The sequence below is a fragment of the Phyllobates terribilis genome, unplaced genomic scaffold (genome assembly GCF_046119375.1).
Source record: "Phyllobates terribilis strain yellow unplaced genomic scaffold, ASM4611937v1 Scaffold_7__3_contigs__length_470593459, whole genome shotgun sequence".
Lineage (NCBI taxonomy): Eukaryota > Metazoa > Chordata > Amphibia > Anura > Dendrobatidae > Phyllobates > Phyllobates terribilis.
The window spans coordinates 144,338,923-144,355,409 of record NW_027362767.1 but is presented as its reverse complement, the minus strand read 5'-3'; the positions used below and the strand labels follow the sequence as shown (position 1 = coordinate 144,355,409).

The 16,487-nt window shown below is 40.8% G+C and overlaps 1 protein-coding gene across 1 annotated transcript in view; it reads left to right on the top strand.

Annotated features, from left to right (window-relative positions):
• Positions 1-16,487, top strand: part of CDC42SE1 (CDC42 small effector 1) — a 76,926-nt gene that overhangs the window by 55,554 nt on the left and 4,885 nt on the right. The window contains exons 3-4 of the mRNA XM_073639373.1: positions 9,420-9,530; positions 9,677-9,762. Of these exons, the coding sequence (XP_073495474.1) occupies positions 9,420-9,530; positions 9,677-9,751 (186 nt within the window). The 3' untranslated portion in view covers positions 9,752-9,762. The remainder of the gene's footprint in view (positions 1-9,419; positions 9,531-9,676; positions 9,763-16,487) is intronic.

The following is a 16,487-nucleotide window of genomic DNA, read 5'->3' as shown; positions in this document are numbered from 1 at the left end:
CTGGCGCTCGTCCACGTCGCTGCCACCAGGTTCTCCTGATGTTCTGCCATGTGACGGCGCCACATACATAGCCATCAGCTTTTGTTTTGGCCAAAAGATTTTTAAAGCCGCCACCACGATAAGGTAGACTCTTCTGGGCGGGCCCTACTCTAACCTATTAAAATTTTCTTAAAATATCCAATACTCTTTTTAGATATATTTTTATTTAGTTTTCTTTAAGGGAATGTGTCATATACATTTTTTTTTTAAATGACCAATAATACCACATACAGGGAATACCGCCACACCATGACCAGACCACATATTACCACAACATAGTGACCGAATAATACCACACAGAAGGGAGAAAAACTGCCACACCATGACCAGACCACATATTACCACTACATTACTAATATTACCACCACATTACTAATATTACCATAAGTGTCATTATACACGGGAGCTCTATACATGGTATGTATAACGTAAGTGTCCAGGTAATATAGTGATCACCAGTGACATTATACACAGGAGCTCTGTATATAGTGTCAGTGTACAGGTAATACAGTGATCATCAGTGACATTATACACAGGAGCTCTGTATATAGTGTCAGTGTACAGGTAATACAGGGATCACCAGTGACATTATACACAGGAGCTCTGTATATAGTGTCAGTGTACAGGTAATACAGTGATCACCAGTGAAATTATACACAGGAGCTCTGTATATAGTGTCAGTGTACAGGTAATACAGTGATCACCAGTGACATTATACACAGGAGCTCTGTATATAGTGTCAGTGTACAGGTAATACAGTGATCACCAGTGACATTATACACAGTGTACATGTAATAGACTGACTCACCGGTGACGTCTCTAGGTGAAGTCCTTCATCTTCGCTTTTCTCCTTCATCCAGCACAGACCGCCATCACGTCTTCCAGCCAGGACTCGTCTCTGCATAAAATAACACAGTTATCTAGAGCACATTCCCCAACTTCTACATTACGCAGCTGAATACAGACGTGCATCCACTATCAATATATGGTTAGTTATTATGCAACCTACCATTCCAAATATAAATTGTAATCCACCACTGTGCCCCCATTAACTGTAAATAGGCACTTAATATATAATTTAATTAGAACCTCTACTCTTTCCGCCAATTTGTTACCAGTCACACTCCTGCATCCGCAACGCCCCCTACTCTATACTTCCTGCTCCCCGCATTCAATATTTACATGCACCCCCTGCCCCAATTCATTATATCATGTCCGTGCTCTCCCCACCCCATCATCATTTATCATTTACTCTCCCCCACCCCACATTCGTTATGTGCAGCTCATTATCCCCCTACTCCCAATTCCCCCATGTGCAGCTCTCAAACCCCCCCATGTGCAGCTCTCATCCCCCCCCATGTGCACATCTCTCACCCCCGCCCCCACATGTGCCCCTCTCGTCCCCCTCCCCCACATGTGCCCCTCTCTCATCCCCCTCCCCCACATGTGCCCCTCTCTCATCCCCTTCCACCACATGTGCACCTCTCTCACCCCCCCCCACATGTGCATCTCCCATCTCCCCCCCCCACACACATGTGCATCTCCCATCTCCCCCCCCATACACATGTGCATCTCCCATCCCCCCCCCACACACATGTGCATCTCCCATCTCCCCCCCCACACACATGTGCATCTCCCATCTCCCCCCCCCACACACACACACATGTGCATCTCCCATCTCCCCCCCCCCCCCCCCACACACACACACACGTGCATCTCCCATCTCTCCACTCCTAGTTAATTGTATTTTAAAAAAAATAAAACTTGTTATACTTACCCCCATGCGATCCCTGCAGAATCCTGGCGCTCGTCCAAATCGCTGACAGCAGGTTCTCCTGACTTCCGGCCATGTGACGGCACCGTCACATGACCGGAAGTCAGGGGAATCATGAAGGCGCTGCTGCAACAGCGCAGCTCAGCGCTGAAATGTCCCGGACCCGGCGCATAGCATGGGGCCGGGGGCCCCATGAGGAGAGAGACGCACAAGAGGGGGGCCCCCGAGGGGGCCCCTACCGGCCGGACCCCATACTGGAGTCAGGGCAGTCATGCCCTGATGGCGGCCCTGCTAGAGGCTGGAGGGGCCCCCTCTCCCTCGGGGCCCCCGTTCATTGAACCGGCTGCACGGGCGGTAGTTCCGCCCCTGACTGGAGCGGTAGTGAGCGTTTGTGACCTCCTCTCCTATAGACAGTGACTGGAAAGGTAGTGAGCGTGTGCGACCTCCTCTCCTATAGACAGTGACTGGAAAGGTAGTGAGCGTGTGCGACCTCCGCTCCTATAGACGGTGACTGGAAAGGTAGTGAGCGTGTACGACCTCCTCTCCTATAGACAGTGACTGAACCGGTAGTGAGCGTGTGCGACCACCTCTCCTATAGATGGTGACTGGAGCGGTAGTGAGCGTGTGCGACCACCTCTCCTATAGATCGTGACTGAAGCGGTAGTGAGCTTGTGCGACTGCCTCTCCTATAGATGGTGACTGGAGCGGTAGTGAGCGTGTGTGACCACCTCTCCTATAGACGGTGACTGGAGAGGTAGTGAGCGTGTGCGACCTCCTCTCCTATAGACTGTGACTGGAGAGATAGTGAGCGTGTGCGACCTCCTCTCCTATAGACGGTGACTGGAGCGGTAGTGAGCGTGTGCGACCACCTCTCCTATAGACAGTGACTGGAGAGGTAGTGAGTGTGTGCGACCACCTCTCCTATAGACGGTGACTGGGGCGATAGTGAGCATGTGCGACCACCTCTCCTATAGACAGTGACTGGAGAGGTAGTGAGCGTGTGCGACCTCCTCTCCTATAGACGGTGACTGGACCAGTAGAAAGCGTGTGCGACCACTTCTCCTATAGACGGTGACTGTGGCGGTAGTGAGCATGTGCGACTACCTCTCCTATAGACGGTGACTGGGGCGGCAGTGAGCGTGTGTGACTAACTGTTTTATAGATGGCGACTGGAGCGTTAGTGAGCGTGTGCGACCACCTCTCCTACAGACAGTGACTGGCGCGGTAGTGAGCATATGTGACCACCTCCCCTATAGACAGTGACTTGAGCGGTAGTGAGTGTGTGCGACCACCTCTCCTATAGACAGTGACTGGATCGGTAGTGAGCGTGTGTGATCACCTCTCCTATAGATGGTGACTGGAGCGGTAGTGAGCGTGTGCGACCACCTCTCCTATAGACAGTGACTAGAGAGGTAGTGAGCGTGTGCGACCACCTCTCCTATAGACAGTGACTGGATCAGTAGTGAGTGTGTGCTACTACCTCTCCTATGGACGGATAATGGAGCAATAGTGAACGTGTGCGACCACCTCTCCTATAGACAGTGAGTGGAGCAGTAGTGAGTGTGTGCTACTACCTCTCCTATGGACGGATAATGGAGCAATAGTGAGCGTGTGCGACCACCTCTCCTATAGACGATGAATGACATGATAGTGAGCGTGTGTGACCACATCTCCTATAGATGGTGATTGGAGCAGTAGTGAGTGAGTGCAACCGCCTCTCCTATAGACCGTCACTAGAGCAGTATTGAGTGTGTGTGACCACCTCTTTTATAGACGGTGAATGCGGCTTTATTGAGCGTGTGCGACCACCTCTCCTATAGACGGTGACTGTGGTGGTAGTGAGCGTGTGCGACCACCTCTCCTATAGACCGTGACTAGAGCAGTATTGAGTGTGTGTGACCCCCTCTCCTATAGACAGTGACTGAAGCAGTAGTGAGCGTGTGCGACCTCCTCTCCTATAGACAGTGACTGTAGCTGTAGTGAGCGTGTGTGACCCCCTCTTCTATAGACAGTGACTGAGGCGGTAGTGAGCGTGTGCGACCTCCTCTCCTATAGACAGTGACTGGAGCGGTAGTGAGCGTGTGTGACCCCCTTTCCTATAGACAGTGGCTGGGGCGGTAGTGAGCGTGTGCGACCATCTCTCCTATAGACAGTGACTGTGGCGGTAGTTTGCGTGTGCGACCACCTCTCCTGTAGACCGTGACTAGAGCAGTACTGAGTGTGCGTGACCCCCTCTCCTATAGACAGTGACTGGAGCGGTAGTGAGCGTGTGTGACCCCTCTCCTATAGACAGTGACTGGGGCGGTAGTGAGCGTGTGCGACCATCTCTCCTAGAGACAGTGACTGTGGCGGTAGTGAGCGTGTGCGACCACCTCTCCTGTAGACCGTGACTAGAGCAGTACTGAGTGCGCGCGACCCCCTCTCCTATAAACGGTGAATGAGGTGATAGTGAGCGTGTGCGACCACCTCTTCTGTAGATGGTGAATAGGGCATCGGTCAAACGTGCTCATTACCACTATATTTATACAGGGATATTTTGGACTCCTGTTCTCATGATTAATAGGGGTACTAATGGGGACAGGTTGATAACCACTCTCTCTTAAAGGGGTTGTCCACAATTTGAACCACCCCTTACTCTTAAATAAAACAGTGCCCCATATAAAATAAAAGCAAGCATATACTCACTTCTCAGATCGGCGCTGTCCCAGCGATGTTGGCCATGTGTCTGACGGCGCTCATGTGACATTGTTATGCCACGTGAGTGCTGCAGCCTATTAGCTGCCACTGATTGTCTGCAGCCTTCATCCTTCACTCATCCAAAAAACTGTTTTTGTCCAAGAGAAGTGTGAACAACATGAGCGCCTGCAAACACAGCACTGAAATTGCTGGAAAGGATTTTTTTTTTACATGCACTTGCATTTAAACCCCTTTAAGGCTGTGTTAAATCGTTGCAGATGCCATTCAAAAATTGCAGGGAAAAAAAAAAAACCTCATGCGCAAACTTTGACATAGTTGCGCGGCGCCCCTTTTCTGGTCATTTCTCATTTGTAGAATTTAAAAGGGTTCTCCTGGACGGCCTGTTATTTCCGAGAGGCGTTCAATGGCCTACAGTGACATAAAATATAAAAAGAAAAATCTGCAGCAGATGTTTGAAGCCGAGGTGAGAGGCACAAGGCGACTCCTCTCCCCCCCACATCTGCCGCCTGCGGGGTGACTTTGTGATCAGACTTGCTGCAGAAAGCCTCCGGTGACCAGACAAGATCTGTGATTGATGGGACGTGGATCATGGATGACGCTGAACCCGAGCTGCGGAATCTGAACATCACTTAATAAGATCCAAACTTTAGAGAAATACTTGTTTCAGAAAGATTAAGGCAATTTTTGTCCTTAAATATCCCCTCCTCCACCGCCCCCTCTAGGCTCCATTATTCTTCCCCATACAGAGCGTAAATCTGAACAGGGCCAAACATAGCGAGAATCAAGCCAAGTGCTCACTTCGCTCTCATACCAAGAATGATAACACCACCAAACAAAGCCCATATAATACTGCTATACAGAGCCCATATAATACCACCACACAGATCTCACATAATACCTTTATACACAGTCCATATAACTGCCATACAGAGCTGATGTAACACCATACAGAGACTATATAATACCACCATATAAAGCCCAGATAATACCACCGTACAGAGATCATATAATACCACCATGCAGGGTTTATATAATACCACCACACAGATCTCACATAATACCTTTATAAGTAAAAAATAGCGCAGAAATACGATAACCAATCGTGAAAATAATAATAAATGAAATTGCTCACCTTTCAGAGTTGTGACATGCACAACTCATTGAGAAGATATAAAACGAGGGGCTGCAGCCGGCACGAATCTCCAGGGATCCTTAGCGAAACAAATACTATGTGGATGCGGTGGTGCCAGTGAAAGCCGCGCTTCCTCCAGGAAGAGACAGTAAGATAGGTTGATTTGAAACTTTTATTGAAAAGCTACAATACTACAATAAAATAGCTACAGTATTGTAGCTTTTCAATAAAAGTTTCAAATCAACCTATCTTACTGTCTCTTCCTGGAGGAAGCGCGGCTTTCACTGGCACCACCGCATCCACATACTGTTTATAATACCTTTATACACCGCGTGCAGAATTATTAGGCAAATGCGTATTTTGCTCACATGATACTTTTTATACATGTTGTCCTACTCCAAGCTGCATAGTCTTGAGAGCCAACTACCCATTAAGTAAATCTGGTGATGTGCATCTCTGTAATGAGGAGGGGTGTTGACTAATGACATTAACACCCTATATAAGGTGTGCTTAATTATTAGGCAACTTCCTTTCCTTTGGCAAAATGAGTCAGAAGAGAGATTTGACGGGCTCTGAAAAGTCCAAAATTGTGAGATGTCTTGCAGAGGGAGGCAGCAGTCGTGAAATTTCCAAACTTTTGAATCGTGATCACCGAACAATCAAGCATTTCATGGCAAATAGCCAACAGGGTCGCAAGAAGCGTGTTGGCCAAAGAAGGCGCAAAATAATTGCCCATGAATTGAGGAAAATCAAGCGTGAAGCTGCCAAGATGCCATTCGCCACCAGTTTTGCCATATTTCAGAGCTGCAACGTTACTGGAGTATCAAAAAGCACAAGGTGTGCGATACTCAGGGACATGGCCAAGGTAAGGAAGGCTGAAAAACCACCACCTTTGAACAAGAAACATAAGATAAAACGTCAAGAATGGGACAAGAAATATCTTAAGACTGATTTTTCAAAGGTTTAATGGACTGATGAAATGAGAGTGACTCTTGATGGGCCAGAGGCTGCATCAGTAAAGGGCAGAGAGCTCCACTCCGACTCAGACGCCAGCAAGGTGGAGGTGGGGTACTGGTATGGGCTGGTATCATCAAAGATCAACTTGTGGGACCTTTTCGGGTTGAGGATGGAGTGAAGCTCAACTCCCAGACCTACTGCCAGTTTCTGGAAGACAATTTCTTCAAGCAGTGGTACAGGAAGAAGTCGGTATCGTTCAAGAAAAACTTGATTTTCATGCAGGACAATACTCCATGACATGCATCCAACTACTCCACAGCGTGGCTGGCCAGTAAAGGTCTAAAAGAAGAAAAAATAATGACATGACCCCCTTGTTCACCTGATCTGAACCCCATAGAGAACCTGTGGTCCATCATAAAATGTGAGATCTACAGGGAGGGAAAACAGTACACCTCTCGGAACAGTGTCTGGGAGGCTGTGGTGGCTGCTGCACGCAATGTTGATCGAAAACAGATCAAGCAACTGACAGAATCTATGGATGGAGGCTGTTGAGTATCATCATAAAGAAAGGTGGCTATATTCATCACTAATTATTTTGGTTTTTGTTTTTGCATGTCAGAAATGTTTATCTCTAAAGTTTGTGCACTGATATTGGTTTACCTGGTGAAAATAAACAAGTGAGATGGGATTATATTTGGTTTTTATTAAGTTGCCTAATAATTCTGCACAGTAATAGTTACCTGCACAAACAGATATCCTCCTAAGATAGCCAAATCTAAAAAAAACTACTCCAACTTCCAAAAATATTAAGCTTGGATATTTATGAGTCTTTTGGGTTGATTGAGAACATAGTTGTTGATCAATAATAAAAATAATCCTCTAAAATACAACTTGCCTAATAATTCTGCACACAGTTCATATGAATCTGCCATACACAGCTGATGTAACACCATACAGAGACTATATAATACCACCATATAAAGCCCATATAATGTCACCGTACAGAGCCCGTATAATACCACCGTACAGAGATCATATAATACTACCATACAGAGCCCATATAAAAACCCCATACAGATATCATATACCACCATATAGAGCCCATATAATACCGGAATACAGGTCCCATACAAACCACCATATAGAGCCCATACAAAACCAGCTTACATAGCCCAAGTAATATGACCATACAGATCTCACATAATAGACAGAGCCCATAAAACATGGCCATATAGAGCTCATATAATAACAGCATACAGAGACCTATAATATTACCCCAAAGATCTCACATAATACCTTTATACAGAGCCCATATAATTCCACGGCCATACAGGGCCCATATAATATCACCATACAGAGCCCATATAATACCATCATACAGAGCCCATATAATACCACCATACAAAGCCTATATAATACCATCATACAGAGCCCATATAATACCACCATACAAAGCCCATATAATACCACCATACACAGCCCATATAATACCACCAAACAGAGGCCATATAATACCACCATGCAGAGCCCATATAATACCACCGTACAAGGACCATGCAATCCTACCGTACAAAGCCCATATAATACCACCACATAGAGCCCATATAATACCACCATACAAAGCCCATATAATCCTACCGTACAAAGCCCATATAATACCACCATACAGAGCCCATATAATACCATCGTACAAAGCCCATATAATACCACCGTACAAAGCCCATATAATACCACCGTACAGAGATCATATGATACCACCATACAGTGCCCATATAATACCACCATACAGAACCCCCAAAAAGCTTTAACATGGAGGTAAAGTTTCATTGTCGCTCTGTCTCCAGGAGACGGAGCATATGTTGGCAGCAGGGCCCCTTCTCGGGGTGGCAGTGCCCTGGCCTCATGAGAAGCTTGTTAGTTCTTGTAGTGTTATGGCGGAGGACCTCTAAATCCTGTATAACTGCAGGATCAGTCACATGGACGTAGATTAATCAGTAACGCGCAGTTTGGCTCATTTTTAGGAATGTCTTGCATCGTCCACATTCCCCCACACCTCCCGGTATTCCTCCTCCCTTCCCTCTGTGCCAGGGGGCACTGCCTGTGATCGGGGTCATTTCGTGGGCAGTGAAGGGTGGTGGGACGGATTGTTACCAGTTTCATTAAAAATAGCAGCCATCAATTGATTTGGCAAATCCTAATCTTTGATCGACTATTTAAAGGGCCAGAAAACGTTTGTCAAAAAAGGGGCCACTCCACCCAGACATATTGCCACATAGTGCCAAACAGCTTTGTGTGTGAGAGCGGGGTGACTTCCTATGCACGGGAAGCGTGAGTTTTATATACCCCGCGGGTTCCTGTACACGGCTCTTAAGAAAAACATGTCTTCAGTGTGTCAATGTCTACAGGAAACCGAGAACGTGGTGAAAACAGGAAGACCCAGCCCCGGCGAAGAGCGACACTCCGCCATCAGCTCCAGACACACGAGACCCCTGCCCACTGCACTCAGAGGGATCAGATCTCACAGCTGGAGACATGTGTCCCTCTACAGCCACCGTCCACGAATCCTCACTGATCTGCTGGACCTCTGCCCCTACCGCCAGGGCCTGCTGTCAGAGATAACCGCCACCTCCTCCTCTGCCCGCAGTTATCAGGCGGCTACCGCCACCACCAACATCCCCTGTGATCGACAAACAGTATCACACATGATAGGATTAGATACGTTACATTATATGATGACAGACTTAGATACGCTTTGCTTAGATACACCAGGTATGATGAGATACGATACAATCATCTAATCATGTGTTCTGTTTCGTACAGAAAAAGAAGAGGAGGAGAATCGATCGCTCCATGATCGGAGAACCCATGAACTTTGTGCATCTGACACACATCGGCTCAGGAGACATGGGGGCGGGGGACGGCGTACAGATGGTACGTCCTGTATGTACCGCACGTCCACTGCTGCTGTGTTACTGTATAGCGGCACCTAATCACTACACATCCACTGCAGCCAGAAAACGCATGAACGCCGCACAGTATAACGGTATAACCTGGGATGTCTCTTTTTTTTTTTGCAGGCAGGTCCAATGCAAGAACAAATGAGATCAAAAGGTGGACGAGATAGACTGTGGAATAACTCCAGGATCTTGTAGCTGTACACACTGTAAGACCCTGCTGTGTATTATAGCAGTAATATTCTTGTACATAGAGGCAGTATTATAGTAGTTATATTCTTGTACATAGGGAGCAGTATTATAGTAGTTATATTCTTGTATATAGGAGCAGTATTATAGCAGTAATCTTCTTGTACATAGAGGCAGTATTATAGTAGTTATATTCTTGTACATAGGAGCAGTATTATAGTAGTTATATTCTTGTACATAGGAGCAGTATTATAGTAGTTCTATTCTTGTACATAGGGGGCAGTATTATAGTAGTTATATTCTTGTACATAGGAGCAGTATTATAGTAGTTATATTCTTGTACATAGGGGGCAGTATTATAGTAGTTATATTCTTGTACATAGGAGCAGTATTATAGTAGTTATATTCTTGTACATAGGGGGCAGTATTATAGTAGTTATATTCTTGTATATAGGAGCAGTATTATAGCAGTAATATTCTTGTACATAGAGGCAGTATTATAGTAGTTATATTCTTGTACATAGGAGCAGTATTATAGTAGTTATATTCTTGTACATAGGAGCAGTATTATAGTAGTTATATTCTTGTACATAGGGGGCAGTATTATAGTAGTTATATTCTTGTACATAGGGAGCAGTATTATAGTAGTTATATTCTTGTACATAGGGGCAGTATTATAGTAGTTATATTCTTGTACATAGGAGCAGTATTATAGTAGTTATATTCTTGTACATAGGGGGCAGTATTATAGTAGTTATATTCTTGTACATAGGGAGCAGTATTATAGTAGTTATATTCTTGTACATAGGGGGCAGTATTATAGTACTTATATTCTTGTACATAGGGGCAGTATTATAGTAGTTATATTCCTGTACATAGGGGGCAGTATTATAGTAGTTATATTCTTGTACATAGGGGCAGTATTATAGTAGTTATATTCTTGTACATAGGAGCAGTATTATAGTAGTTATATTCTTGTACATAGGGGCAGTATTATAGTAGTTATATTCTTGTACATAGGGGGCAGTGTTATAGTAGTTATATTCTTGTACATAGGGGCAGTATTATAGTAGTTATATTCTTGTACATAGTGGGCAGTATTATAGTAGTTATATTCGTGTACATAGGGGGCAGTATTATAGTAGTTATATTCGTGTACATAGGGGGCAGTATTATAGTAGTTATATTCTTGTACATAGGAGCAGTATTATAGTAGTTATATTCTTGTACATAGGGGCAGTATTATAGTAGATATATTCTTGTATATAGGGACAGTATTATAGTAGTTATATTCTTGTACATAGGGAGCAGTATTATAGTAGTTATATTCTTGTACATAGGGGGCAGTATTATAGTAGTTATATTCTTGTACATAGGGGCAGTATTATAGTAGTTATATTCCTGTACATAGGGGGCAGTATTATAGTAGTTATATTCTTGTACATAGGGGCAGTATTATAGTAGTTATATTCTTGTACATAGGAGCAGTATTACAGTAGTTATATTCTTGTACATAGGGGCAGTATTATAGTAGTTATATTCTTGTACATAGGGGGCAGTGTTATAGTAGTTATATTCTTGTACATAGGGGCAGTATTATAGTAGTTATATTCTTGTACATAGTGGGCAGTATTATAGTAGTTATATTCGTGTACATAGGGGGCAGTATTATAGTAGTTATATTCTTGTACATAGGAGCAGTATTATAGTAGTTATATTCTTGTACATAGGGGCAGTATTATAGTAGATATATTCTTGTATATAGGTACAGTGTTATAGTAGTTATATTCTTGTACATAGGGGGCAGTATTATAGTAGTTATATTCTTGTACATAGGGGGCAGTATTATAGTAGTTATAGTTTTGTACATAGGGAGCAGTATTATAGTAGTTATATTCTTGTACATAGGGGGCAGTATTATAGTAGTTATATTCTTGTACATAGGAGGCAGTATTATAATAGTTATATTCTTGTACATAGGAGGCAGTATTATAGTAGTTATATTCTTGTACATAGGGGCACTATTATAGTAGTTATATTCTTGTACATAGGAGCAGTATTATAGTAGTTATATTCCTGTACATAGAGGCAGTATTATAGTAGTTATATTCTTGTACATAGGGGCAGTATTATAGTAGTTATATTCTTGTACATAGGAGGCAGTATTATAGTAGTTATATTCTTGTACATAGAAGCAGTATTATAGTAGTTATATTCCTGTACATAGAGGCAGTATTATAGTAGTTATATTCTTGTACATAGGGGCAGTATTATAGTAGTTATATTCTTGTACATAGGAGCAGTATTATAGTAGTTATATTCTTGTACATAGGGGGCAGTATTATAGTAGTTATATTCTTGTACATAGGGGCAGTATTATAGTAGTTATATTCTTGTACATAGTGGGCAGTATTATAGTAGTTATATTCGTGTACATAGGGGGCAGTATTATAGTAGTTATATTCTTGTACATAGGAGCAGTATTATAGTAGTTATATTCTTGTACATAGGGGCAGTATTATAGTAGATATATTCTTGTATATAGGGACAGTATTATAGTAGTTATATTCTTGTACATAGGAGCAGTATTATAGTAGTTATATTCTTGTACATAGGAGCAGTATTATAGTAGTTATATTCTTGTACATAGGGGCAGTATTATAGTAGTTATATTCTTGTACATAGGAGCAGTATTATAGTAGTTATATTCTTGTACATAGGGGGCAGTATTATAGTAGTTATATTCTTGTACATAGGGGGCAGTATTATAGTAGTTATATTCTTGTACATAGGGACAGTATTATAGTAGTTATATTCCTGTACATAGGGAGCAGTATTATAGTAGTTATATTCTTGTACATAGGAGGCAGTATTATAGTAGTTATATTCTTGTACATAGGGGCACTATTATAGTAGTTATATTCTTGTACATAGGAGCAGTATTATAGTAGTTATATTCCTGTACATAGAGGCAGTATTATAGTAGTTATATTCTTGTACATAGGAGCAGTATTATAGTAGTTATATTCTTGTACATAGGGGGCAGTATTATAGTAGTTATATTCTTGTACATAGGGGCAGTATTATAGTAGTTATATTCTTGTACATAGGGGCAGTATTATAGTAGTTATATTCTTGTACATAGGGCAGTATTATAGTAGTTATATTCTTGTACATAGGGGCAGTATTATAGTAGTTATATTCTAGTACATAGGGGCAGTATTATACTAGTTATATTCTTGTGCATAGGAGCAGTATTATAGTAGTTATATTCTTGTACATGGGGGCAGTATTATAGTAGTTATATTCTTGTACATAGGGGGCAGTATTATAGTAGTTATATTCTTGTACATAGGGAGTAGTATAATAGTAGTTATATTCTTGTACATAGGGGGCAGTATTATAGTAGTTATATTCTTGTACATAGGAGCAGTATTATAGTAGTTATATTCTTGTACATAGGGGGCAGTATTATAGTAGTTATATTCTTGTACATAGGGGGCAGTATTATAGTAGTTATATTCTTGTACATAGGGGCAGTATTATAGTAGTTATATTCTTGTACATAGGGGGCAGTATTATAGTAGTTATATTCTTGTACATAGGGGCAGTATTATAGTAGTTATATTCTAGTACATAGGGGCAGTATTATACTAGTTATATTCTTGTGCATAGGAGCAGTATTATAGTAGTTATATTCTTGTACATAGGGGGCAGTATTATAGTAGTTATATTCTTGTACATAGGGAGCAGTATTATAGTAGTTATATTCTTGTACATAGGGGGCAGTATTATAGTAGTTATATTCTTGTACATAGGGGCAGTATTATAGTAGTTATATTCCTGTACATAGGGGGCAGTATTATAGTAGTTATATTCTTGTACATAGGGGCAGTATTATACTAGTTATATTCATGTACATAGGAGCAGTATTATAGTAGTTATATTCTTGTACATGGGGGCAGTATTATAGTAGTTATATTCTTGTACATAGGGAGCAGTATTATAGTAGTTATATTCTTGTACATAGGGGCAGTATTATAGTAGTTATATTCTTGTACATAGTGGGCAGTATTATAGTAGTTATATTCGTGTACATAGGGGGCAGTATTATAGTAGTTATATTCTTGTACATAGGAGCAGTATTATAGTAGTTATATTCTTGTACATAGGGGCAGTATTATAGTAGATATATTCTTGTATATAGGGACAGTATTATAGTAGTTATATTCTTGTACATAGGGAGCAGTATTATAGTAGTTATATTCTTGTACATAGGGGGCAGTATTATAGTAGTTATATTCTTGTACATAGGGGCAGTATTATAGTAGTTATATTCCTGTACATAGGGGGCAGTATTATAGTAGTTATATTCTTGTACATAGGGGCAGTATTATAGTAGTTATATTCTTGTACATAGGAGCAGTATTATAGTAGTTATATTCTTGTACATAGGGGCAGTATTATAGTAGTTATATTCTTGTACATAGGGGGCAGTGTTATAGTAGTTATATTCTTGTACATAGGGGCAGTATTATAGTAGTTATATTCTTGTACATAGTGGGCAGTATTATAGTAGTTATATTCGTGTACATAGGGGGCAGTATTATAGTAGTTATATTCTTGTACATAGGAGCAGTATTATAGTAGTTATATTCTTGTACATAGGGGCAGTATTATAGTAGATATATTCTTGTATATAGGTACAGTGTTATAGTAGTTATATTCTTGTACATAGGGGGCAGTATTATAGTAGTTATATTCTTGTACATAGGGGGCAGTATTATAGTAGTTATAGTTTTGTACATAGGGAGCAGTATTATAGTAGTTATATTCTTGTACATAGGGGGCAGTATTATAGTAGTTATATTCTTGTACATAGGGGGCAGTATTATAGTAGTTATATTCTTGTACATAGGGGCAGTATTATAGTAGTTATATTCCTGTACATAGGGGGCAGTATTATAGTAGTTATATTCTTGTACATAGGGGCAGTATTATAGTAGTTATATTCTTGTACATAGGAGCAGTATTATAGTAGTTATATTCTTGTACATAGGGGCAGTATTATAGTAGTTATATTCTTGTACATAGGGGGCAGTGTTATAGTAGTTATATTCTTGTACATAGGGGCAGTATTATAGTAGTTATATTCTTGTACATAGTGGGCAGTATTATAGTAGTTATATTCGTGTACATAGGGGGCAGTATTATAGTAGTTATATTCTTGTACATAGGAGCAGTATTATAGTAGTTATATTCTTGTACATAGGCGCAGTATTATAGTAGATATATTCTTGTATATAGGTACAGTGTTATAGTAGTTATATTCTTGTACATAGGGGGCAGTATTATAGTAGTTATATTCTTGTACATAGGGGGCAGTATTATAGTAGTTATAGTTTTGTACATAGGGAGCAGTATTATAGTAGTTATATTCTTGTACATAGGGGGCAGTATTATAGTAGTTATATTCTTGTACATAGGGGGCAGTATTATAGTAGTTATATTCTTGTACATAGGGGCAGTATTATAGTAGTTATATTCCTGTACATAGGGGGCAGTATTATAGTAGTTATATTCTTGTACATAGGGGCAGTATTATAGTAGTTATATTCTTGTACATAGGAGCAGTATTATAGTAGTTATATTCTTGTACATAGGGGCAGTATTATAGTAGTTATATTCTTGTACATAGGGGGCAGTGTTATAGTAGTTATATTCTTGTACATAGGGGCAGTATTATAGTAGTTATATTCTTGTACATAGTGGGCAGTATTATAGTAGTTATATTCGTGTACATAGGGGGCAGTATTATAGTAGTTATATTCTTGTACATAGGAGCAGTATTATAGTAGTTATATTCTTGTACATAGGGGCAGTATTATAGTAGATATATTCTTGTATATAGGTACAGTGTTATAGTAGTTATATTCTTGTACATAGGGGGCAGTATTATAGTAGTTATATTCTTGTACATAGGGGGCAGTATTATAGTAGTTATAGTTTTGTACATAGGGAGCAGTATTATAGTAGTTATATTCTTGTACATAGGGGGCAGTATTATAGTAGTTATATTCTTGTACATAGGAGGCAGTATTATAATAGTTATATTCTTGTACATAGGAGGCAGTATTATAGTAGTTATATTCTTGTACATAGGGGCACTATTATAGTAGTTATATTCTTGTACATAGGAGCAGTATTATAGTAGTTATATTCCTGTACATAGAGGCAGTATTATAGTAGTTATATTCTTGTACATAGGGGCAGTATTATAGTAGTTATATTCTTGTACATAGGAGGCAGTATTATAGTAGTTATATTCTTGTACATAGGGGCACTATTATAGTAGTTATATTCTTGTACATAGAAGCAGTATTATAGTAGTTATATTCCTGTACATAGAGGCAGTATTATAGTAGTTATATTCTTGTACATAGGGGCAGTATTATAGTAGTTATATTCTTGTACATAGGAGCAGTATTATAGTAGTTATATTCTTGTACATAGGGGCAGTATTATAGTAGTTATATTCTTGTACATAGGAGCAGTATTATAGTAGTTATATTCTTGTACATAGGGGCAGTATTATAGTAGATATATTCTTGTATATAGGGACAGTATTATAGTAGTTATATTCTTGTACATAGGGGGCAGTATTATAGTAGTTATATTCTTGTACATAGGGGCAGTATTATAGTAGTTATCTTCTTGTACATAGGGGGCAGTATTATAGTAGTTA